The sequence below is a fragment of the Solea senegalensis genome, linkage group LG3, assembly GCF_019176455.1.
Source record: "Solea senegalensis isolate Sse05_10M linkage group LG3, IFAPA_SoseM_1, whole genome shotgun sequence".
Classification (NCBI taxonomy): domain Eukaryota; kingdom Metazoa; phylum Chordata; class Actinopteri; order Pleuronectiformes; family Soleidae; genus Solea; species Solea senegalensis.
In genome coordinates, this window is record NC_058023.1 from 28,935,110 (window position 1) to 28,961,806 (window position 26,697).

General features: G+C 39.7%; 1 protein-coding gene across 1 annotated transcript; it reads right to left on the bottom strand.

Moving 5' to 3' along the window:
* Positions 1-248: 248 nt before the first annotated feature.
* adipor2 (adiponectin receptor 2) lies at positions 249-26,499 on the bottom strand. The gene is made up of 9 exons (XM_044021962.1): positions 26,341-26,499; positions 13,777-13,828; positions 13,404-13,692; positions 5,969-6,157; positions 4,797-4,968; positions 3,972-4,158; positions 3,665-3,852; positions 3,091-3,284; positions 249-2,416 (listed from the first exon to the last, which is right to left on the bottom strand). Exons 3-9 carry the CDS (start codon positions 13,488-13,490, stop codon positions 2,288-2,290), a joined length of 1,146 nt encoding a protein of 381 aa, XP_043877897.1. The 5' UTR covers positions 13,491-13,692; positions 13,777-13,828; positions 26,341-26,499; the 3' UTR covers positions 249-2,287.
* Positions 26,500-26,697: the final 198 nt, after the last annotated feature.

Genomic DNA, 26,697 nt, shown 5'->3' on the forward strand with positions numbered 1-26,697 from the left:
AGTATGTTGTCCAAAATCACCGAAAAAAGTCATAGGATAGTATGTCGTCCAAAATCCGTCAAAAAAGTCATAGTATAGTATATCGTCCAAAATCACTAAAAAATGTCATAGCATTGTATGTCGTCCAAAATCACTCAAAAAAGTCTGAATTAATGAAACCAAAACTATATATGTAAAGTTTCTCTTGACAAACGCTGCTCATGTTTTTACTTCATACTTTTGTCACACAGAAACAGAACAAAAAACAATTCAAAAAACTTTTTTTTTATTAGAACAATACAGCAGATATAAAGGTCTATTGCATTCAGACACTCCCATAAGAACAGAACATGTGCTTCAACAGACGAAATGCGCTCCCCAAGAGAAATAAATTAATAATAACAAGATGGGAAAAAAAATAAATGGAAAAATAAACCAGAAGATATGCTGTTTATTCAAATATGAATTCAACTGGTGGTTTCATTCAGAGACTCACAAACTTAAATTTCAAACAATCAAAGAAAGAAAGAAAGAAAAAGTTTAGTGTATCAGAGATTCTATTGTGCAGGTGTGACATTTTTAAAAGGTCACCTTGTTTTAACCTCCAAATAAAGTGTTGTGTTTTTTTGGAGATTTGTTGTTACAAATTTTCCCTGTTCTCGTCTTTTTTGTCTCACCACAGCAACAGATGAATATTAAGAGCAAGAAGAAAAGAAAACAAGTGAAATTAAAGCTTGCAATAATAACATAACAATAATAAAGCAGCAGTGGATAAATTAAAGTACAATCGAATCAGACAAAGAAAAACGTCATCTTTTTTTGAGTTGAACATCATCGTGTGTCCAAGGGGAAGGAGAACCACAATAATGTGTACTAATACTGTAGTTTTACAGTACCAAATATGACATAATGGACTGTGCGGCCTTGTTTATAAAAAACGTCCATTATCTTTTATTTTAAAGGTCATTAAAAAAAGAATAAACTTATATCTGGGGTGTAGAAATTATCATTATTTTTTCTTCTTCTTCAGATATACAATATAAGACGATAAGATTTTACAGTAAGAAGATAAATGAAAGTGGCTACACATCGAGGAGACGCTTTTGAATTTTTGAAGTTTATATTTGGTTTTAATAGCGCGGGAGAAGGTTTGACTCACAAAGGCCCGAGCTCCGAGTCTGAGAAGTCGAAAAAACACACGAGGTGGAAGGATCAACACAAGAGTGTAAAGCAAAGTGAGAGGAGCACAGTTCTTCCATTATCTCCTTGTTTAAGTATATATATATATACATATATATATATACATATATACATATATATATATATACATATATAAATAAAACACGGTTTTCAGGTCAGGGGGCCGACTGAGCCGTTACTTTCCACCGACGCCACAAACAAAACACGAGCAAGTCCACAAGTTGCTGCTCATTCGCAAAGTTTGAAGCGTTGTGCCTTTAGATTTCCTCCTCGTCTTTGCATAATAATCTATTCTTCACTCCACGTCACCTTTTTTTTTTTATTGTAATAAACAAAATGTAGATAAAACACCTCGACTCCTCGTCTTTAATTTATTTATTATCTAATATATTTATTTTTTTTGCCATCGCGTGACGGCCTTTATTTTGATATTTTTTTTATTTTTTTTTTTGTTATTTTTAATAATACATTTCATACAAATCTATAACCCAAAAGGTAGAAATCTTATTCATATGGAAAAAGGGTCTTTTTTTTTCTCTTTAAAGTGACTTATAACCACGCCCACCCGCCGGAAACATCTTCAACCCACAAGATTAACAATCGCAGAAGAAATTCATTCAAGACATTTTCCACTCAATTCCTTTTCTCTTTTTTTTGTCTTCTTTTTTTTTTTTCATACTCAAATTTGGAAAACAGCATTCGGCAAACACCTCGAAATGTCTTCTTTCACTTTTAAAAGTAATGAATAATAACAGGAGGGAGGTCATGAATGTCTCGCCGGTTCTTCCAGGAAACAGTTTCCGAAACGGCTTTTTAAAAAAACGCACCATCTTGGAAGTCAAAAAGGGAGGATGGATGGACAAAGTCAGAGGACAGAGAGAACACCCCTCCTAAATCAGCTGTTATAGCGCCCCCTGAGAGTCCATTCTTGTTTATTTAAGCATACAAAATGCACACTGAACAAGCCACTTCAGTCTCCAGTTTTCGGTGGGGTGCGTCGAAGAAGCCTGTGTGTGACATTTCTGTGCATATTATTAGAACTGGTACCTCCCTGTCGAATGTGTGCGTGAACAAGTGAGTCGAGTCAGCGTGTGTGTGTGTGTGTGTGTTAGAGAGCGCCCTCCTCTGCACAGCCTCCTCCCGCCGTGTAGCGAAACTCTTGCAGGTTGGAGACGCCGTGAAAATGGACAAAAGCTCCGGCCACGACCAGGATGTGAAACAACTGGTGGGAGTGGAACTAGGGAAGAGAAAGAAAGACGGGGTCAAATAAACATGCGTGTGAGGGACATAAAGAGACTCACGTGACACGTGACTCCACCGTGGCCTTGACCACCAGTTTCTAATCAAGTCAAGCTGGCTAATGTCTGCAGATTTGGGTCTGGACTTTCTCTCGAGTTTGCTGTTGCCGTATGACGGACACAGTGGGACATTGTTTGGGTTCCAGGGCGAGGGGGGAGACGCCTGGACTGAGCATGCAGGAGGCAAGACACATGCTTGTTTTCTTTCTGTGGATCCTCAGACATTAACTGCACATTTGACTCTCTGTAGCTCAAGTTAATGTTTTCACCAAATGTGAAAGGATTCCCCGGAGACGTTCCTGAGATATCAGTTTAGTACTTTGACAACTAATATCTACTCAGTTCATCCTTGAGTCGAACTAAAATGTCTGTGCAGAATTTAAAGAGACTAGCTCAAGGTGTTCTTGAGATATTGTGTCCTCGGAGAAAAAAAAACAGGACGAAAGCAAAGACAACATGAAGACACAAAGCCTGCAGGCACAAGCTGTCACCGGGTACAGAGGCATAAAAAAAAGAAAAAAGAAATCTGCCCATACTCTGGGATTCCTTTCAAGTGAACATATGGAAACACACAAGGAAGAAAAAAATAATGACTTGTTTGTCTGAAACTCACCCAGATGTCACACTTGCCAGGGAAGAACCTCTCGGGGATACGAGCGGCGTACAAACAGGCTCCCGTGATGTAGAGCGTCGCCATCAGGAACAGCCAACCCATCTGACCGATGGTGGTGGCTCTGATCAGACCCTCGCTGATCACAAAATGCAGAGTGGGAACCACGCCGCTCAGCCCCAAACCCACAAACACTCCTACACACACACGGAGAGAGAGAGGGGGGGAAGACAAAGGTTGGTGGAGTGCAGAAGCAATGTGAGTTACGGGGTTCCTTGAATGCATCTGTTCATTTTATGCTCCGTTTCTGTAAAGTCAGTTCACCCAGTCTGTGTTTGTCATCCTGGAAATTGAAACCTTTATTCATAAGCAGCTCCTCTGTCTTTTGTGGGTCCACTGCTGCCTCCATCGCGAGTACAACTAGGTTATTTTGTGACTTTGGTGTTTAACACAAACCTCCAATGCACGTGTTGTATTCAAATTTACACCAGCATCATAGTGAACAATGTGACACGGCACAGTACAAAATACTGATTGCTGCACTTTAATAGAACAAGACAACAACACATCACTGTACCTGCTCTGACTCCTCTGTACTGTGGTGTGGCAAAGAAGTCGCACTGGGAGACGGTAATGGCAGCAAGTCCCAGTATACACACCACTATCAGGTAGATGAAACAAGGCTGAGGAGAGCAGTAGAAGGAGTAATACAACCAGGGAACAAAGGAGCCCATGATCAGGAAGGCAATCCCACTGTAGTCTAGTCTGGAGTGTGCAAAAGAGAGAGAGAGGGAGAGAAAGAGGGGGAGAAACACAGGGTAAATGGTTTGCAGACACAGAGTGACACTAACAGGAGGTTTTGCCCAGGTGTGTCAGCGTCTTACTTGGAGAAGACTTTGGAGACGCCCTCAGAGTGGCAGTAAACTGTGTGGAAGAGCCAGGAGAAGGACAGGCAGAGGATGGCGCCGAGGAAGAACATCCCGATCACCACCTTCTCCTGCACCGGAGCCACGAAGGACATGTTGGGCCTGAACATGTACATGAGGCCGAGACACAGGAAGAACAAACAGCCTGTGGAGAGACAGAGAGAGGGAGAGAGACAGAGAGAGAGAGAGAGAGAGAGAGAGAGAGAGAGAGAGAGAGAGAGATTCCTTTCTGTAAGAAAATATCACTCAAAGACCACAAATATTTAGGCGCAGTAGTCCCCATGGACCACCAGGTGGCAGTAGATTACTAGTCATTAAGTCATTTTAGAGCCAGGGGACTAGAAAGATTTCATGCAGGTTTATATATATATATATATATATATATATATATATTAAAAAAACACACAAATTCAAACACATTCCAAGGTCAACCAAACTATAAATATCATTTTAGATGAAATACTTTCTTTTCTTATATAAACCACCTCAGCTCAGCTTTCTACACACCAGCTCTGATTGGCTGTGACATCATGTGATGTTTCACAAAAGACTGGTTACCTAACGAGTCGGGTTAGATATGAAGAAATAGACCCAGAGAAAGAAAACAAAAATACTATTGTTGTTGTGGTAAATATCCCAGTCCTGACTGTGTTTGTGTGTGTGTGTTTGCTCTTATGTTATTTGTTGTTTTAGCTTGTTAAATGTACTTCTTAGAGAGTAAAGTTAAGGACATGAGGTTAAAGTTGAGTTAAACTGAATTCATGAATGTCAGGTGTGTCCTACCTAGCAGGTGTGTCCAGATGTTTCCCGTCTCCGTGTGGATTCTGAAGATGCTCTTGAAGCACGCGCGGAACGAAGGCATGGGCGGTCTGTGGCCGTGGAGCAGGTAGTCGTTGTCCTTCAGCCAATCGGGGAGCACGTCGTGAGGTATGACTCGCCACCGGCCCTCCCACACCTGACGAGTTAACGAGGGACACGGACACAAACGGACATCATCAGCATTTAAGTTTGGAATAGGAAATATAAAGAAGAAGAAAATGAAAGACAAAGAAGCAGCTGCTTGGTGGTGCTGAGTGCACAAGCTCTGTGTGTGTGTGTGTAAACACATAAAAACTCACATGTAGTCCTCATGGGACTAAAATCTGGTCCTAATGAGGCATAACATCGTTTCTGAGGAACTGTTTTAATGTTTATGGATAAGAGTTAAGTTGTGGTTGTGGTTAAGTGTTAAGTGGTCCAAATGAACGGAAATCCTTTAAAGGAACACTGTGTGAAACTGTGTTTGTTTGTGTGTAGTGTAATATAGTCATCAGTGTCAAATTAACAGTACTTAGTCAAGTGACGTAAATAAATAAATAAATAAACCTGAGCAAATCACCCCCAACAGAGAGACACAGGGAGACACAGAGAGAGACACAGAGACACAGAGACATAGAGAGAGAGAGAGAGAGAGAGAGAGAGCGCTTACAGTGTATCTGCAGAATGATTAATTTCCCTAATTTACAACATGCTGGTTGCAATTTCTGTGCGCATGTTAATATTAGACCAAGCTGGAGACGCTTGTACGAGTTGATGCGAGTCCACATTTCAGCGCAGTCCTCGGAGACCTGTCTCTCTCTAACCTGTCTCTCTCTAACCTTTTAATGTCCGTCTCCACGCAACATATAAAGGAACGTCTGCAGGACGTGAAGATAAACCTCTGAGAATGTGTTGTGAAATGTATCATAATCATGTTCCTGTTGTAAACGCTTACAATAAAAATGACCAATGTCGTTTATTACCTGCACAATCACAAATGATACTGTAAAAAATGTTTTTATCGCTGATAAACTAGATATGATGCGCTGATTTTACAGCGTGGTTATTTATTGTGATGTTATGGAAGGAGAGCGACAGTTGTGGAAGACACCAGAGAACCTGCACCTGCAGAAGTGTCTGTGAATGTGAGTCACTACCTTATGTACAAACTCCTCCATCCGCTCCATGGCATGGTGAGCCTGCAGCAGCGGAGTCATTCCCATGAAGCCTTCGTCGCAGCTCTTCTCTTCTTCTTCTTCTTTCTCCTCCTCATATTCCTCTTCTTCTTCTCTTCCTCTCTCGTCCTCCTCTTTTATTCTTCTCTCCTCGTCACACTCTGGGTCACTCTGAGAAGAAGAAGAAGGAGCAGAGACAGTGTTAGAGCAGAGGGACTGTTAAACTGCATAAACTGTGACAAAAGAGTGATATCTGACGACAGGGACGTTAAATGTTTACGGTTATACAACACAGTCGATGTAAGTCGAAGAAAATTGAAGAAATCTGTTTTGTTTTGGTCTCAACCAAAGACTTTAAACCACCACTGAGCATTAACCTGGATTAGCTGACTATAATAATGGAATTTAGGTGAAGAAATTAAATGATTAAGGATTGATTTTGTATTAATTAATCAATTAATAATGTACTGAGTATGAAAGTTAACAGGATAAACCTAGCCAGATACTGAAAGATTCTATTTAAAGTAGGGGAAATTATTTTGGGAGATGATTTTTTTGTAAGTAAAACTTCAGATCAACATTCAGTGTGTAATAAATTGAAAAAGTTATTATTTATTATTTTAAAAATGACTACAAGACAACAGAAACAGGTTTTCAATCATTTTAGTTGCCCCTCACAGATTTCCCTCTGCTTGGTTTGGACAACACAGCTGGGACCATGGAACGAAACTGCCCAGTTTGAGTCGTCTCATCCATCCGCATACAGATTGTCACATCAAGCAAAAGTATATTTTAAGAAAAACCGAGCTGACGTTTGATCCGACGAAGACACCAACCATTTATAAACCCGAGGATTAGACAGAGAGCGTGAATTCAATCTAACACAACAGCTGTCACAGCCGCGGAGCCGGGGACAGAATTAATACGGCTATTGCTTCACGACGAAAACACAGTCATTCATCATAAGTGACATGCACAGAAACAATGCAGACCCACACAGAGGTGAACACACAATGGAACAATAAAAACAATAACATTTTATGTGGTTTCAGGTGGATATATATATCACACACACACACACACACACACACAAGGCCCATATAAAAGGATGAGGATATGATTAGAAAAAAAATGGACCTTCTGCTCTTCTCATTACTTCAGAGGAGGAGGAGGGTGAGACAGATGAGAGAACAAGAGAATAGCAGCGAGAACGAGAGAGGAAAAGTCCTGTCTCATATATAATACATGACTAACCCAATTCTAAATTCCCACCAGCAAAGTACACACTCACACTTTATGTGTTGTTGACCATGTTGTGTGTCTTGGACAGACAGAAGTCTGAGTGTGTCAGTCTGACTTGTGCACAGTGTCGCACGTGCTTGCTTAATAATGCATCAGGTCTAACCGCTGTCGTCCGTTGTGGACGGTACGAAGGTGACACGCGCGCGCGGTTCTTATTAAACGCTCACATGAATCCACTGTGTTTCGAAGCCAAGATAAAGGTGACACTCGACATCGACTCTGTGTGTGTGTGTGTGTGTTTATGTGTGAGGGGACACGTCAGTGAGCGAGTAAAATCACGTGAGCAGAGGGTAACTGGGCGACTGCCAAGGAGTCACGTGTGCTCTGCAGTCTTTGTGTGTGTGTCAGTAATGCCCTGTCATGTATGTGCATGCGTGCATGTAATGTGGGTGTGGGCTTAAATCCAGATGCTGCCCATATTCTTTATTCTTTAATTGTGTGTGTGTGTGTGTGTGAGAGAGAGATAGCGCATGTGCTGCTTTTATATTGTTGTTTTTGATGATTAAGAGTTGATTTTAGGGTTAGTGAAACAATGTGTGCGTGTGTGCATGTGAGCATAGGCAGTCAATAAAGACAAAGGACACACTCAATACACCATCACAAGCCAGACAAGCCAGCAACAACACACATTTACATTCATTCCTGCTGTGCTTCTGGGCCAAATGATGCAATACACTCAGGTACATATTACACATGCACTGCTATTTCACACAAGGCATTTAGAAGAATGGGATGAAAGTAACTGGACAGCATGTCTCACACACACACACACACACACACACACACACACACACACACACACACACACACACACACACACACACACACACACACACACACACACACACACACACACACACACACACACACACACACACACACACACACACACACTAGTTAACAGAATGAAAAAGAAAGCTCAGTAAAATGCAGGGAGAGCAAGCATTTAGCCTACAACCTGCACATTGACTTGATTTATGATCAGCCACATCCTCACTGGGAAAACCCTTTTTTACTGGAGCGCTACAGCTGTTGAGCTACTGCACAGTCTGTGTTCTGTTTGGTTCTGTTGCATCAGGTTTGAGTGTCCACACCACCTGGACTTCAATCATGTCAACGGCAAAAACAAAGCAAAACAAAGCAAAACAAAGCTTCCTTAGAGAGGGACACAGTTTACTCCATGTCATCTTACAGTGCCTACTCTACAGATTCTTTCCACATTCTGCGAAAAAAACAACAATAATATTATTGCTCAACACTGCTGTTGTGCGTCTTCTACTCAGCCTTTAATCAATATGAAACACAGAAGATTTCGTCGTAAAGAGGAAGCTGTGGGTGTTTTTACACATTGAGGGAGGAAAGAAGACTGGAGAGAAAGGAGCAGAAACAGCCTTTTGCACAATCTCACTGCAGACACACAGCGTTGAAGTTCAGCAACAGGTGATGCAGAAGGTTTGGTTTTCAGCGGCTCAGCCGACACTGCCGTCATCAGATCCAATAACAAGTCACAGAGACAGGAGGAGAGGTGTAGGAGTGATTCTTGGAAACGTGGGCTATCCCTAACGCACTCATGTGTTTACATTCTCTCTCTCTTGCACACACACAGTTTTCCATAGGTATTCTTGTTGGGACAAAATGCTGTTTCAGTGTAGCTAAAAATGAGGACTACTGTTCCTGACAAAGACAGTGGTGTTGATACCAAACAAGGTCCTAAAGTTGTAACACAGATACCTACACACAAAGACACGCACTTCTTGGATGAACACAGTATCTCCACTACACGTGACTCAACCTCAGCCGCCTGATCGCCGCACATTAGTCATAATGGCAGAGGTTATGGAGTCAAATTTCACTGTGTGAAAGTATGAATGTGCAAAGGATACAATCTCCTCCCTCAAGGAAGTGTCCACTCTCTCTGATCTAAAATCTCGCCGTGTATCCTCTTAAGAGTGTGTGACTGTAACACAGTCCGGGAGTCAGTGCTAATAGACTGCCCGTTTGTCAGACACAGAGTCTGTCACTTATGTTGGGAACAGAGCGATGTTCCCACTTTTCTCGGAAAAGGCTTTTCCTGGGAAATGCCTGAGACAGAGGAACCTTCACAAGTCAGGGAATTTGATTTAAACACACTCAGTAACACAATCGCTGTGTTTAAGTGGCGACTCATCAATTATCAAAGTTAACGTTAGGCTAAAGGAGTGTGATGTAATTTTGTTGGTGAGTAATAACCTCATATTGACTGTTTTATTTCAGGAAGGCAGACATTAGGCGTTTTGCCCAAAAAACAATCCAAAATCCCAAAGAGCTTGCAACATAAAAAGTTTTTTTCATTATTTTCACATTCACGTGACTTTTATGTTAACCAATAACAGTTTTTTCCCAAATAAAAGTTAATCCGTACTCATCTTTAAAAAGCAAAATAAAAGATGAGCTGTTGTTTTTCTTGCGTACGATGAAAAACTTACTTTTATTGAATGGATGAGGGCAGGGGATTTCTAAAAATAGTTGACAGGAGGATTGGATGAAAGATCTGTCTGAGACAATCTTGTCAAAGATGAAAAAACGCCTTCAGTGTTGTTGTTTGCTCTTCTTTGAATAAAGAAACAAACACTTGTCATACGAGCAGCTTTAAATGATATACATACAGACTTGAGGAAATCTTAAAAGCCCCTGAAGACCAATCAAGTCCTCTGTCGCACACCCATACAAGAAAAACATACACCCAGCTCCCCTCAGACTGATTAACTACTCTGTATATACACTTGGCTAATGATTTCCAACACACACACACACACACACACACACACACACACACACACACACACACACACACACACTCACACACTCACACACTCACACTGTTTCTGTGTGTTTGTTTATGAGGAGACTGCTCTAATCAGTTGTGCTGAGCTCGAGTAGGAGATGAGTTCCAGAGGGAAGTGAAGCAAGAGACTCATTTGAGGGTAGATCGCCATCATTTTGTGAAACATGCAACTTAAGACACAAACAAAAAGTCACGTGGACGTTTGGGTGCAAGGGTGGTGTCACAGGAAACGGCTGGCAGCCAATGGGAGAACGGCTAAAACAGTGTGCACCAATGACAGGCGAGCCTAAATCTATGATGGTCCAAATAGGGGAGAGCTTACCCTTGTACACCGTAACCCCTGCACAGCAGCACAGGCAGAGGGATTCAACATGTGACTCACACACAGGCACAATTGCTCTCTTGGGATGGGTAACAATTTGGAAAATATGGCGAGACCCTCCCAAAGATGCATGTTCCACACACTCACATGTCTGACTCTGAAAACCAGATGCCGTGTTTGGGCTCCCACAACATAAACTGTTCCCTCTGTTCTCGCCCATGACTACGGAGGGCATGGAAATTGTGTATTTTTTCCTTCATTTTATTAGAGTTTTACCAAACAAGGGATTTCAACACTAGTGAGGGAAGCATATACTTTAAATATAGTTTGTTTTCTTGATGATTCTGATTAACACCTCTTTTGAATTCTTACAATAGCTTCTCGAGCTGACTTCATTTTCAATGACCTTAATGTTTTAGGCGTTCAGATTTTGCCAGACGTCGACACCATGGTTTAATGAATAATGATTTTAAATAATGCTTCAATAACTATTGTTGATTGTTGGACAGGTACAATAGGAGGAAGAGGAATCAGATGTCACATCCTCAAACCACAGACCTGGCATTGACGCATCGCAGCAATAAGAAAAATATCTGCACAAACAAAGGATGTGCGGTGGGCTTTAATGTCCAAACAGTTTAAAAGGTAACTGTTCACTCTTTATAGATTTTATCTTGTTTTGTTGTTTATAGTTGAATTTGTGGATGTGTAATGGAATTCCTCCAGCTGACATTCTCTTCTTCTTACCAACTGACTTTATATTACATGTTAACTTAAAGGCCAATAAGTCTTAGAGGGAATATACGTGTAAAAATACAATAATGTACCCAAACAAAAAGCTTCTTCACATAAACTACATCGAGCCAATGTTTCAAATGAAATGGACGAACCAGAAAAATATGCTGTTTAACTACCACACGTCACTTTTAGGGACATCTTTACGGTCGGCGTCACACTTGCAAATGAAACACTTCATTTTTGGGTCGTAGGTTGGGGATTTTCTGGCAGGTAAACAGCTATTGTTTCCAAAAAATGATGCTCTGTGAATGTAGGGTGTGATCAAATTTATAAGAGCCTTAAAAACGGGAAATAAAATAAATACAATTACCGTGTGACTCAAACAAAACCAGACAGATAATATAGGTCAAACTAATGTAAGAAAGAAAGAAAGAAAGAAAGAAAATAAACTATTTCCCCTGAAAGGCACCTCTTTCATTCTGATGAAAAAGGAAGTGTGAAACCAAACCTATACCACACACAAAAACACCTTTCAAGACACACACACACACACACACACACACACACACACACACACACAAACGCCTGCACAAAATGCTGAAAAATTCAACGGGCAGACCGTGTGGTGTTAAAGACAGCCTGCCCTCGCAGATTGGGGCAGGGGGCCCCTAGCATCCTCTCAGGTAACCGTGTTGTATTACATCAGGTAAAAAGGCCACGCGCTAACTCACAAAAAAAGCAGTCTCAATACACACATGAACACTATTGTGTTTCGGCTCAGTGCCGATTGCCTTTCACTCCGAACAACAGAGCGGCAGCTTTGTCTGTGTGTGACACAAAGTCACAAGTGATGCCACTGTGAGAGAGAGCGGGAGGGAGGGAGGGAGAGAAAGAGAGAGAGAGAGAGGATGTGGTGCTTTTGTTTGGTCAATCACAGGATTCTAATGTTGATGATGTTTTTGGTAAAGTGCTTAATTTCTTTCCCGCAACATGGCCGTTTATAGACATGACAGGTCTATTCTGGGACTGCGAGGTCTGCAGTCGTTCAATACTCGCATCACTTTGGACTCGGGAGTGGAGTTAAAGCAGAACATCGGGCGGATAGTGCACTGTTAATTACTATGACACAAAGTGACTCACTGAGTCTGAAAAGCCTTGAAGATGGTGAGTCTGTCAATAATAAGGGAGAGAGGGTGGAGGATGAAACGCTCGAGGAAACGGGCTCAGGATCAAACTGTGCCAAGTTTCAAAAACCTGCTTGGCAGATTTTGTAATGCACTTTCCCCCCCATGAGCAATAAATGTCAAACTGCTCTCGTTATGATGATTGGAGTGGACTTAGTTTTAGATAAAAGCTTTGATTCACAGAGTGTGTCGTGTTCTTTTAAAGACACATTCTGAGCCCATTTTCACTTCTTACTTTTATATAATCACTTTCATGAAGGTTTAGGAATAAAAATACTTATCGTTTCCCCTTTGCATTTTCCAGCTGCTCATTTGAAAGTATTACAAAGTATTACAAGTATGATTCTTTTTCGCTTCCTTTTGTATGCATCTTTCATATGTATACATGGGTGTTGCATGGCATTCAACAGGCCCTTCACATAATGTCCCAAAACCATCCATCCATCCATCTTCTACCGCTTTTTTTAGGGTACGATTTACCTAATCCCCATACTGCATGTTTTTGGACGTGGGAGGAAACCGGAGAACCCAGAGAAAACCCATCACACACAGGGAGAACATGCACACTCCATGCAGAAAGACATGTCCAAAAACCTTCCTACAGAAATTTTAAATCTAACTGTGTCCTCAACTCTAATACAATCCTTTAAAAGTGAGATTAAATTATATTCTGGTGTTTATTAATCTTCTTTTAAAAAATCTGTGGATACAACATTAGATCCTCAAAGTTGAACTGGTGATTAATCATGTTGTGTACACACACACACACACACACTGAGAAAACAGACTGAGGTCAAATGATTATAAACTAATTGCTAGTCAGAGTGTGTGTGTTCATCGCCTACTTTACATTAGGTGTCACAATGTGTGTGTTAAGTTAGTTATTATCCTGAAAGACTGTGGTCACAGAATATTTGACCTCGCTGCTAAAAACACCTATTTAATTATGAATGTGCGGGTGTTTGTGTTCTTGTGGGGTAGTTTTACTGTGAGAACGACTGACCCGTATCACACCAGATGGCTCTGAACATACCACATGATACTCACCCCATTGTGTGAGGCGCACTCGGTGGTAGTGAGGTGACTGTTGGAAGAACCTGAGGTGGGTGTGTCCGCTTTCTCCCGGGGACTCATGGGATTTGTAGGCGTGTTCGCCGCTGCGTGTTCTGCGAGGTTCGAAGTTCTGTGGCGCAGCACAAAGGAGGGGCGCTCAGCCCCACTTGTCTCTCCTTCGTCCAGCTTGAGACGCTGGACCTGCACCCTCCACTGAAAACTGGAGCGGAATCAGATGGGACGGGACAGGAGACGGAGTGGGTGTTGTTGCTTAGGACCAAACCTGATTGGACAGAATAGGAACAGCCATTAGCCATGAGAAGATGCACTCTGAGCAAGACGTCGATTCAAAAACGGGGTGACCTACCTGAAGTCCTGGCTGAAGTCTTGATGACTCTTACACTTAGGACTTTGCAGAACTAAAAAAAAAGAAAGACAAAAACAAAGTAAATATATGAAAGTTGATTCGGACACACAAATGTTTCCTACCAGGCAAATGCACTATAATGCAGATTAAATTCACCTTTAGGAAAAAAAATCTGTGTTGAGGAACAAGGTTCCACAGAAAGAATCTGACAGTAAAGTTGCTAAACCACTGTTCCACAGAAGGTGACACTCAGGATGAACAACTGCCAAGATGGCTCATAAATTAACCTGCTATAATTAAAAAGTATTTTATGACTTGTCTCTCACTGACAGAGACCGACAGGTGGTGGTTATGTCATAACACTACCTCTACAAAGCCAAGATTTAATAGTTTTTTAGTAGGAAAGTAAGAAAGAATTGTCACAATGTCAACAGCAGCATGGTTGAGCAACAAACATGAAACGGTAAATGCAGACGCATCAGAGGTCCTTGGTTTGGAGGATTTATCCTTGTGAAGGCCTGTAGCCTTCATGCACTCGTGTGTGACTGACCTGGACCCATTTATGTCTGCATGTGTCCAAACACTCACTCACAACCAAGGATTTAGTGTCACGTAAAGTGATAGGAACTGCAGCTGCAACTTTATATCATCATACTGCTGATCTCTCAATGCCTCTCTTATTCTCACACACACAGACACACAAATAGAATGCTACGCTCCAACACGCACATTACACACATTACACACATTACAAGTACCGAACCACTTCATTTAAACTCTGTGCTACCACACACATACCTTAGGGGATGAGACACTCAAGGGGAAAAGACACAGATACACAAAGGGCATGTGCATACACACACACACACACACACCGGAGTATGTACTTGTAAACACAGAGACTATTAAAGGGCAATGTAAGCAGGCAAGGAGCAAAAGACACAGATAACACACTTGTATAATACAGTTTTCTTGCAGGTACTTGCAGGGCAATACCTATGAAGTACATAAACATGAATAAAAAGACATAAATGACTAGCACTACAGCAGCTACCAGTCCCTTGATAAGTAGCAGGGAAACACAGTCTCCTTTGGAGAATAGTGGCTCCCATTTATATTCTGGCTAAATATCATTAACCAGTAAATGTAATTGGTCACATTAACATGTGCAATTACATGGAGGCTCAACAACAGTTTTCATGTTCATAGTGAAAATGAGAAATAATTACCAACGCCACATAAAAATCCAGTAGATATTTAAGTTTCGTTTCAGCAGCAGCAAATACTGATTACAGACTCCACAACAACGACAGCTGGCTTTTCCAGAGAATAGGTGCGGTGGTGTGTGTGAAGGTGCAAGATGACTGTTATCAAGCACAGCCACAGCTGCTGCAAGCTAAATAACGTGTGAGAGAAAGAGGAAGAAGACTGAATTTTCTTTTTTTAAATGAATCAGGGAAAGTAGAGGCTTTCATAACCTGATGACACCAAGTAGCAGACACAGCCACTTTTCTGTGCTGTGATTATGATAATAAAAAAAAGACCATTTGAACTGAGCTGACTATCCTGAGCGCGAGTTCCCCAAATCTAAATCAAACACTTCTACATTGAGAAATTGAAAATGTACACTCAATCTTTCCCATAAGAGCTACATCTATTTTATTGAATCTTTATGTAACAGAAACATTTTATAATAAGAACGATTTACATCAAGACGAGGGATTTAGCCCCGTTTCAGAAATAGTCAATGTATCAAAATATAATTTTTAGATTAATTACAGTCTTGATCAACACACATGTTATTCTACAGACTGAAGAGAACATCTTTGTTTCTGCACAAATATCACACAGTAATCATTTTAAATATGTTTTTCGAATAAAAATGAGAATAACAGTGTGAAAATGACCATTCCCTCTGGTGTTGCGAATCATATCGCAATCACAATACCTGTCAAAATAATTGCAATATTTATATTTATTCAAAATCGTTGATTCTGCTTAGTTTTGTTTTTTGGGGGTATTTCTGATGAGAAGAAACAATGGAACAGGGATTTTAATAAGGCCGTTTGTCCACAGCTGCTGGTCGATTTGAGGCTGATGAGAACTGGTCAGGAAATTAATGCAGGTAACTGCATCATTGTTGCCAATGGTCAATGGTGGGGTGGTGCGGATGGCAGGCATAAATGTAGCCATTTCAGTATATCAATACTTTAATTCTCTTCAACAAATGCAATCACAGAAACTTCCTCTGTTTGGTAAGTGGTCTGTCACAGCCAAGTGTAACTAAAACTGAGATTAAATAGATTTAGATAGATTAGATTTGAAGCCATTTAAAAAGGTGCAGTTGGCAGGGTTTCTTTGGCATTACTTATGAATGAGTCCATTCTTTCAGCCTAATGTAAATAAGGTGATCTGAGAGTGAGCGACACTCTCCGGCAGCTTCCGACTAATCAGGTTACTGGGCAGTTCGGAGGGCGAGCTGGTGCTGGGCCTCCGAACTGGAGAGGAGAAGAGAGAAAGAATATGACAAACTGGGTAGTGTAGGAGTTTCCTAACTCCAAAATGGCCAGCTGCCATTAAACTCCATACAAGAAAAAGAAGATGGTCCTATTAGCTGTTCTAATACCCACTCTGCATACCTGCTGCTTTCCAGAGCTGGATAGAACAACAAAAACAGTATATGATGCAAAGAAGCGCATACAAAAAAAAGTCTAAAAGAGCCATGCTAAACCTAATTTAACACTTTAATATCCATTTCAAAGATGCCTATAAAAAGCAGCCAACAGCAACTTGACTATCATTGTTCTTCTATTATATCATATCTATACTGTACAATAGCATATTATTTGCAAGTACTAGTCCAAACAGCACACAATCACACACACACACGTAGCGCTTGAAAGAACAAACCGGACGACCCCAGAACATACTGGCCCCATACGGAGATGAAAAGAAGTCACTATACTGAGAAAATGGAGGAAAACATTGTCACACACCCATGTGTCGCAGGGGTCTGAGTGAGACAAATCCAGCATTAAAGTCTGCGTTCCCAGTGTATAGCAGAGAGATAATGCCTGTCGACAACAGGATACAAGATGACTCATCAAGTTGCAACATGCAATGTCACTGTATAATAAACCTTATCGCAGCTAATGAATGATGTTGTGAGTGCCCTTATTTTTTTCCTCCTTAAAAATCCCAGTGTGAGGTCCAATTATTATCCACATTAAACAAAACAATTATAGTCACAATTTCACAATCTGCACTGTTTCAGCGTGCAGATTGTTACAAGTTACAGCGGCTCATAAAATAAGCCGATCAGACGTCCCACTGCAGAGTGACAGTTAAAACACATGGTGAGACAGAGGAAAAGACACAGAGGAGAAAAGCTTTAGCAGCCTCAAGGAACAGTCTGCTGGGTAAAAACCAAAAAAGAAACCAAAAAATCTCCACAAAGGTTCCCTTGAGCAACAGTTTATAATTCTTGTCTAATAAAATTTGGTCAAAAGCCTTTGCTTTTCCAACTATTTCAACTAAGGAAAAACGCTGTCAGCAATATTGAGAAACATGCATGCACTCTAATTTTACAAAAGCAAAATCTTTCACTGAACACTCACTAAACTCCTGCATTAATTTTTGAATTTTTTAGTCTCTTGGCAATCTAAACCGACCCTGAAGCTACTAGAGAGAGCAATACCATTAATATGCATTACTGTCTTTTAACCATGGATGCTATTGAGCTTTTAATATTGATGCTATTGATTTGACCCCTGAGGTCAATCGCTACAATGCTGTGAGTGCATGTGTGTGTGTATCCATTGCAGACAACGATACAATACGTGTCTGGCAGACTGTGATAACATTGATATAAACATTTTTAAAAGCTGTAGCAATTATTGCCCCTGACACGAGGGACATATATAATCTTTAAATTATCAATTTGACCTTGGACATCAATAGAATAAACGTATCGAGGACATTATGTGGTTATGTTTTTTTTTTTTTTTCAAAAACAAGGTCAAAAGAAATAAGATTTGCACCACACGTTCATTGTGTTTTTTTTGTTAATGCCGCACTACGGGAAACATTCTTCAGCTCCGACTTTGTCCTTACAGTGTGTTTATTTTTAGTTTATTGTCACACAGTGCATCTTATCTGCGCTGCATGTCACTGCAAGTTCTTGTCTGATACTGGGTCCAAACACTGAATTGATTCAGAGATGCAAGGTTTGTCTACTGATAGATGGATGATAGTACATAGTACATAGAAATTCTTAAAGCAATAGATTTGTTTTTAAAACTCATGAATATTTATTAAATTAAGTGATTTAAATTATGTTACAGGTAAATATGAGAGTCAATCAGCGCAATAGATTCAAAGGAAAACTCCACAAAATGTGAAACAGTTCCTTTGACACATATGATCAGTACATGTGGCCTTCAGATTGTATTCATAGACAAGAAGGTAAAATACTGTACATACTGGTATAAAGTGTAACGATGTAAAACTACAAAATCCCCCCCCATTTTATTACAATATTTGTCCAGCTGTTTTGAACGGATTGCTATAGCAGGCAAATCCTTACTGACCCATTCAATAATCCAATAAATACCGTTGACTGCGGCGATCCTGTGACCTTATGTCTCACAGTATCACTTAGGCCGATAAAAGTCAGCTGACACAATACTTCAACACATGATAAGGTTCATCTTTAAGCAATTTTAATCAAAAACTGAAATGAAAACCAAAGAAAAGAAGTTATTTCTTTCATGTTATAAAGTGACAGCAATGAATAAGTAGTCATGTACATGTGAGCAACTTCTGATTGTCCTGGCTCTTTCTAAAATACTGTTGACTGTATTCCAAACTTTTATCAAATAAGCATTAACTGACTGATTTAGTGGCAGTAGCTGTAATGAAAATGTTCTCCCTCTTCAGTATCAATGATGTATACTATAAAACCAGGATTTCTGCAAATGCCGTAAAAAAAATCATGCCGTAAAAAAAAATATGAGACAAATACATTTAAAATATTAAGACAAGGGTAAAAAACAATCTTCAAGAAGATTGGTAGTAGATGATGCCAAAGGAGGGTGATAGCATCTGCTAACAAAAAGAGAAAGAAGAGTAGAAATGAAACTCAAAGATGTTAAGAAAGTACAAACGATGTTGACTAAATAAACCTGATTTGTGGCATTCTGTGCATGTCTGACATGCAGTTGCCCCTGAAGACTGCCTGACTGTGCAGACAGACACTGTTTGTCTTGTTGTAGGTCATGGACTATTTGAAGAAGAGCAAGAAATCTGTCAAGATGGCTGGCATCGTGAATTCTTAAGCACAACACCATGCCTAACTTCCCTAAAATACAACTGCACTGGGATACAAGTGAAGAATTGGAGCAGTATATTGGCTGAATTTCCCTTAAAATGCCAAATATACGCAAGAACAAATTCGTTTTTGGCTTTTTTAATTTATTGGTTTAGCCGACAGGGACAATGCACATAAATAAGCATTACTGTGAATGTGGCAGAATTTAGCTTGCGCAAAACTGGGACTGTCGATTTAACAGAAAATACGCAAATAAATGGCAACCATAGAAAGAACAGCTGCAAAGACTCACATTATGCCACTGAGGAGCTCAAAGCTTCACTGGAGTTTAACAACAGTTTGAGGTCCTTAGACAATGTGTTTAATTACACTGGCAAACTTGGATAATAAAACTCACCAACTTCCTTGCAGCTTGAGTCCATTGAGTAAATGGAGAGCAGATACCGAATGATCAATTGGCTCCATGAAAAATCAATACTCTCCTGATAAAACCAAGACATTTTCGGTATTCTAATTCCATGTGGAAATTAAAGTCCCTCTTCTGCAGCACTGGGTACTACTGAGGCTGAGAAAGCCTTTGATCGCAGTTGAATGGCCTTTTATGTTCAATGTACTACAGAAATATGGGTTTGGCAACAAAGAACTAATTTCTTGAAGTTCGAATTGTGATGAAGAACTGTGTGCAGCCTGCCACAAATGATTATTAATAGAAGACAAACAAAGTTCTGTATTTCAAGACCCTTAAGTCTACATCAAGGAACAAAAAAAGGACGTCCAGCTTTTTAAGATCTCAGAATGACAAAGATATGAATGATCAAAATAATATTGCCGTCCCTCTAACACCACAGTCATGTATACTGGAGGATTTTCATAGCTGGAGCAGTGCAGCATCCAAACTTGAAAAGATGTATTCTTTCATTGTGTACATTACAAAAAGGGTTATTATGAAAAACTGGATTACTTCAAATGCGCCAGCTGAGAAAGAACGGATCCTTGAATCACCGGAAATCACTGAGGTTGGAAAAGGTAACATTCAGATTAAATGGAGACAGAATTTACAAAACCCCGTGGAGAGAATGTTAATGTCACTTTATATGATTAGATATAGTCATGCTATGCAATAAAAGCAATACTGTGGTCAACCGTCAACATGACAATGGTAAGAAAAAGTAGCAATATGTGTAAGATTAGTTTTGGGTAAGGGGAAAGGTTGATTAATTGTTTTAATTAATTATGTATTTGTTGTGAATTGTTTGTATCTCGCACCTCTAATAAAAAGGAAAAAAAGAGCAAGAAAGGAAAGAGAGCAAAAACAAAATATAGGACAGAGGTCAAACTGTGTTGTGCAATTACAGTGCAATTGTTCCACATGCTGCAAAGAAAGAGCTGGCTGTTCTTCACACATGTGTAGACAGACTGTTCACGGTTTCCAAACCCAACTGAGCAGAGATGAGAGGAGACTTGAGGGGAGAGTGCTTGGGCCGATAATACCGATATGCAGAGGTCATTTAGCCTCTTCAGTAGCGAAATAACATAATATTATACTAAATGTAGATATACATTTTCTTCATTTAGCAAAATAAATAAACACAAAGAAATAATAGTTGTAGAGAGTGCCAGTGCAGAATCCAAGGAGGCAGCAGCCTCTTTATTTAGCCTACTGTTGAAGACATTTTTCTGGCAATATCTGCCGATACCGATATCATGCTGATAATACCATGCATCCCTAATATAACAAATACAAAACAGGATGTCATGCAGGAAGCAACAGTGCATACGTTTTTTATACGTATTTCCAAATTATTTTTAATATGTATATTTACAATCTACAAATTCTGCTTCAGTAATTGAATCTGTCTAAAAATCTAAGTCTGTTTATTTTCTATTGACTCCATAAATGCTGAGCTATTAGACTGGTGTGTTATGTTTGAAAATTGCACTGTGATTAGAAAATTGGAGCACTAAGCAGAAAATGTGCTTTAGCGTGACCTTGAGCTTTATCGTTACCTTACTTCATGCGAGTCAGGAACTGTTAGAACAGGATATACGGGACTACTGTGGCAGATTCTCCTCACGCAAAACATGTTTACTCTGATGTATATGTATATTGATATGTTTAAGATGTGCATATTAAGTGCAGATCCAGGCAGCTGACAATTTTCATTAAAATTTCTGATGCAAATTTCAACATATCAATTGCCCTTTTAAATGAGCCAGACTTGAACAACCAAAACATATGCACTATCACAGATGAGGAGTCAGTCCAAAAGCCACGGACACATCACATACATCACACGTCGACATGACAGCACATTTTGCACATTGCCCTTTTAATCACATGTAACTTGGACTTGACTTCTGACCGCCTGTCATGTGTCCATCTCTTTTACTGTTTGCAAATATCAGCACTGGTGAAACTGCTGCTTTACACTGAAAAATCAGTTTGTGGTTTGAAAATGTCGGTGTAGTGTAGTACTCATTTCTTATTAAACCGTCAGTGACTCAGACAGACATAAAAACAGTACTGACGTCAACAATTCCTTTCCTTTTTGCCCCTGGTGGTTTTGTTCTTACAAAGAAATTTAAACCTGAACATTATTAACCTCTGAGTGCAATGGCATTAAATGATTTACTCTAGTAGCAAGAGAAAATTAAAAACATAATTTAATTTCTTACATTTTGAAGAAAATCCACCAACTGCTGTAAATTACAGTTTTATTATTATTCTACTATTTATCATTATAGTTTTATTACATTATTTGTTAAATAGTGGGTCTGTCAATGTGAAGGCAATTCATTTTTTGTTGGTGCCATTTATGTCTCAGTGCTTCCTTTGTGTGTGGGACAACTTCACAGTGATTAAAACCAGCTGCTGGTGACCACACGACTACTTTTACTGCTCAATGGGATTGTGTGGTTTCACTGAGACCAGTACTTTAACATAACTACACACACGCCCATATTAATGAAAAAGGCTTTGAGTCTAGTTGCACACAGTTACACCTGAATGCCACTGAGAGCAAATAATTACTATGCTGTGTGCTCTAATCTACTTGCAGCTTCCAAAGGGTGGAGACTATTTCATAAGAAACTTCTAGATAGAGACACTTACGAGCCTGTTCAACATGTTTTTCTACAAAATGGGAAGGTGATCTCCGACTTGTTGTCCTTTTTTTAATTAACAGAGATCGACTGACAGAGAAACTTGAATATCAAGAAAACATGTGGGTTTATAACTCGGGTTAGTGTGTTGATGCGCGTCCCCTGGTGACCCTTCATTCCTGGTACAGCAGTGAGTTCCTGATGATGCTGCCAACAGTCTTATGATGGAGAGATAAACAAAGACAACCAGTGTGAAGTGAGCAGCACACACATACTCACGCTTATTCACTCAATCACACCATACACACAGGGCCACAACAGAGTATTTACACGTTTGTGGCAGACATGGTGGATGGTGGAAATATGTCCACAGGAAAACACCTCCTGGTTGAAATGAGACTATTAAGTCACAAACAAACAGGCAACAACACAAATACATGATATTTAAAAGACGTTTTTGCCAGTTGAAACAAAAATGTAATGGAGTTTAATTGGAGAAATCTTTCCCCACCCCTGCTTTAAAACAGTAATAACAAACAAGCACCTTAACACCACACAGAGACAGAAGGTCAGTTCACTGTTGGCACTGTTGATAAATGAAGTGCAACCAAAATGCAGTGTTTTTTGAAGCGCTTAGTGGTAGCCAAAATGTGGGTCATAGAGTATAAGGATAAAAATAGCCCCCCTTAATGTTCTGATGAAAATTAAACCCACAACTGCTGACTATATTGAGTTATCTTCTCATGTCTGTTAGCTCCAAATAATGCCAGTTCTCAGTTTTCTACCAGGATGTGAAAAAAATTATTAATTACGGCTTTTTATTTATTTATTTTTTTAGACACAACTTTCTAGGTACTGGAAATCAAAAAGCATGCGTGCAATGCTCTTCCTAACACAAGGTTATTATGTGAATGTGGGCAGATATAACAAGATGTCTTCAAATTACAATTATCATAGTAAAACTCTCTGCCAAATCAAATGTGCGGATCATCCGCTGTGGCGACCCCCAAGAGCGGGAGAGGCCAAAGGAAAACTTACTTATGATTATAATTTCTCAAAAGTGCTAAAGTTCAAATTGTTTTTGTCAAAGCGGCAGTCCAAAAGAGTGAGAAAAAAGAAATGACTAACATGTGAGATGCCACAACCTGTGAATGATTTGGCATATTAAATAAAAAATAATAACTAATTAATTAATGAAGAATCAAAATAGTAACAAACTACAAATAGTAGCACCATTAAATTTGCAACTCACACATACAGACAAGAACATATTCTCTCAATGATGTAAGTGTTGCGTCTATGAACAGAGTAATTAACTATATGTTCTCACATACTCACTTAGGCAACAATATGAACTATCTTTTCATTTTGTACACACACACACAAACCTCCAGAGGGTTGTAAAAGGGAAAAAAGCACAAATGGTGACAAGAAGAAAACATTTTTTAAGAAAGAAGAAGACGGCTACTTTACACTGATCAATTAATTCCGCAATGAAAGTCGCTGCTTTTCTCAGAAGCTATGTTTAGCTGTTTCCCCTGCCTGGCACACTCTCGCAGACCGACTTCATTATACACTAAACTCCCTAGAGAGTTGTACTTCCACTAAACATGATGTACTGCTCAACGGCCAATGTGTAGCAGGGTGAGAGTTTGTGCACACAATGGGAACTCAAGCAACAGAATTCTGCAAATGTCCTGGTGAGAAGAATTTGAAAGATCTACATAGACGTTTATGTTAAATATGCTGTGATGTGTGTCGCCTGGATTGTTGTATAGAACATAATTACTAAATATAAAATGACGCATGGGTCTGCTTTGCCTCCAAGGTTGAGACACAAAAGTGCACTGATATATAGATGTGTAACAGCAGAGATGGGTGTATATGGTTATATTTACAGATCATAGTATGAAGCTTCTTTCAGGTGTTGTTAAAATGAGCCAAACATGAAGCTTCAAATATTTACAAAAGCCCTACAGGATCAACTTCCACACAAACAAATATAATTCAATATTAAAAATGGGATTGAGAGTGGTTTTGGTCATGAAATGTTTAGGTTTAAGACAAGCAGGATATCAGCTGCCCAGTCCATAAAATATTTATGACATGACCTCATGCTTTGTAGCAAAATGAACTCAGAAATGGGAGGATCATTGTGCATATGCAGGATAAGCAGCCAGCATCACTAAAAAGAAATATGAAGGAGCAACTGGATGAAGAATTTTGTCTTTCTTTATATACAGAACACATGCTGTAGAAAGTAATAGAGTTGTTGCGAGGCTAAATGACAGTAAATGCTGCCTACAGCTGTTATGACAATATTTCTCACTGGTGATGATCGATGGCTGATTAACTACTTTCATTCATCCATCTCATCTTCATTACGAGTATCAGGCATAATTGTTTATGAAGTGTTGACAGACCAATGACATCTCCTAATATAGATAAGCGAGTGCTTTACAAAATTACCAACGTTTACTGTAAAACTGCCACAAATTTTCTCCACAGACACACAAAGTAACATTAGAGCAGACAGACTGGGTTCACTTCAGGTCTCTGACATTCAACAACAACAACAAAATCTACTTATACTATCTTACACAAGAGCATCATTTATTCATAAAACAATTACTGCATTCTACAAAGAGTTAAGCTCCTCAGAAAGCAGAATTGTCTCCATCTGGACTGTCATAACAGGCGAAACACTGCATGTTACTGAACTTACTCAGGTTTATTTTTAATTCACGTAATTAAAAATGCTAAAATAAAGAAGCTCTTGTAAGAAGAATAAATTACAGAAGACACAATATAAGGTAGAGTCATTTTTATCCATAGAACAGTTTGAAACATAAGTTAACAACCATTTTGTATAACGAAAGCACAAGCTCTGTCTGTGTAACTGCACTTTTAATTACATTTTATCGGAAACTTTTTTTTCTGAACGAGGGCCCTATTCTTTTCCCTCCTGGAGAAATAAACGTAATCAATCACTCTATTATTTTTTGGAGTTGTGGTGGAATTATTTCCAATTTGAATACTGGATACACCTACTCCAGATGCAGCAGCAGTCTTCTTTCTTTAAAACTAACTTTATTATGGGATGAGGGAGGGAAACGGATCCAAACCAAATCCAAGTTGTCTATTGTTATTATTTTTATGAATATCAGAATTGCACATTTGTCCTGGAATGCATTTCTACCCCTTTACCATAACTAAAAACATAAAAAGAAATAAACAGGTCCTGGTTGTATTTACATATTTACAGTGTGTGCTTTGTGATGCATTAATATAATATTAGGTTTGGGGATTTTATCAGAATTTATATTTTTCTCTATCTGACAGTGAGCCAGTGATTTTGAACACTATTTGACTAATACTGATGCCAGATACTGTATCAGCTGGAATTTACTTTGACAACAACGCGTTGTAAGGATCTAGTTATTCCAAAAAAAGTACCTTTTACCACATCTGCCTGCATCAGCAACAATATAATAATAGAGTCTCTCTCACAGAAACCAACGACGTTAACTCAGCTAAAGTGCACACGAGTCTGTTCAACACTGGCGAGCAAGCGAGACAAAGAAACCCCAAACTCCTGCCACATTTACCTTCTTGTTGACAAGGAACACACAAAGCAGCGTTTATTTTTCTGTAAAATGAAACTGGTGCGATTATATTTCACCTCACGATTCATACAGCGTGTGTTGTTCAAAAAAAATTAAGAAGAAGAAGAAAAGCAGACTGCAGCCCAGCGACAGGCTGAGACCAGGGTTTGTTTACATCGACCTAGTAAGCTTGCTACGTCGCTAACATAGAAAAGAAGCCAGATAACTCTTAAACCGGGTTTATGTGTTTGTTGACAGCTCACCACGTCGACGCATCTGTCTTTAACCATGTCAAATACAGGCTCTGTGTGGACAATAATGTCCCGCAGAGAGAAAGCAGAGCTGTGTTGTGGCGGTGGCTAGCAGATTATGTCCCTCTCTGTTGTTTTGACAGCCAGAATTAGCTGGATAGCAAAGCTGCTAGCTGGCAGTTGACATCCAGAGAGGCGCTAACGTTACGCTCAGGAAAAGTCCCGGGTGATGTTTAACTGTACGAAACAACACACAACAACAAAAATAACAACCTACCGTGGCAAAAGTCTGTTGTAATCTTTAACCAGTCCCGGTGCCTGCGGAGGAGTCCGTCCTCCGGGTCATGTAATTCAGTTCAGCCAGAGTTGTGCTGTCGATCTGCGCCTCTGGACTCCGAACATGAACTGGTTGCTGTTACACCAGACTGGACCCAGAGGCTTCGGAGGGCGGTAATCAGTCGGTGACGCCAGTCGCATGAGCGCCGCGCAGCCAATCAGAGCGCACCGTGGAAAAACAACCAATCACAAGACGACCAGGAACAGGAAGACAAGCCTTAGTAAGGTTGTAGTTTCTTAACACTTCCATATCCCACGAGGTAAAAGTGTGAACTCCTTAGTGGATAGAGTAAAGAGT

Bases quoted from the DNA above. Each gene is read 5' to 3' on its own strand.
- adipor2 (XM_044021962.1), bottom strand. From the start codon at position 13,490: ATGAGTCCCCGGGAGAAAGCGGACACACCCACCTCAGGTTCTTCCAAC. The intron at 6,158-13,403 runs GTGAGTATCATG...TCTTCTTCTCAG, and splicing joins AGTGCGCCTCACACAATGGG to AGTGACCCAGAGTGTGACGA. The intron at 4,969-5,968 runs GTAGTGACTCAC...TTAACTCGTCAG, and splicing joins TGGAGGAGTTTGTACATAAG to GTGTGGGAGGGCCGGTGGCG.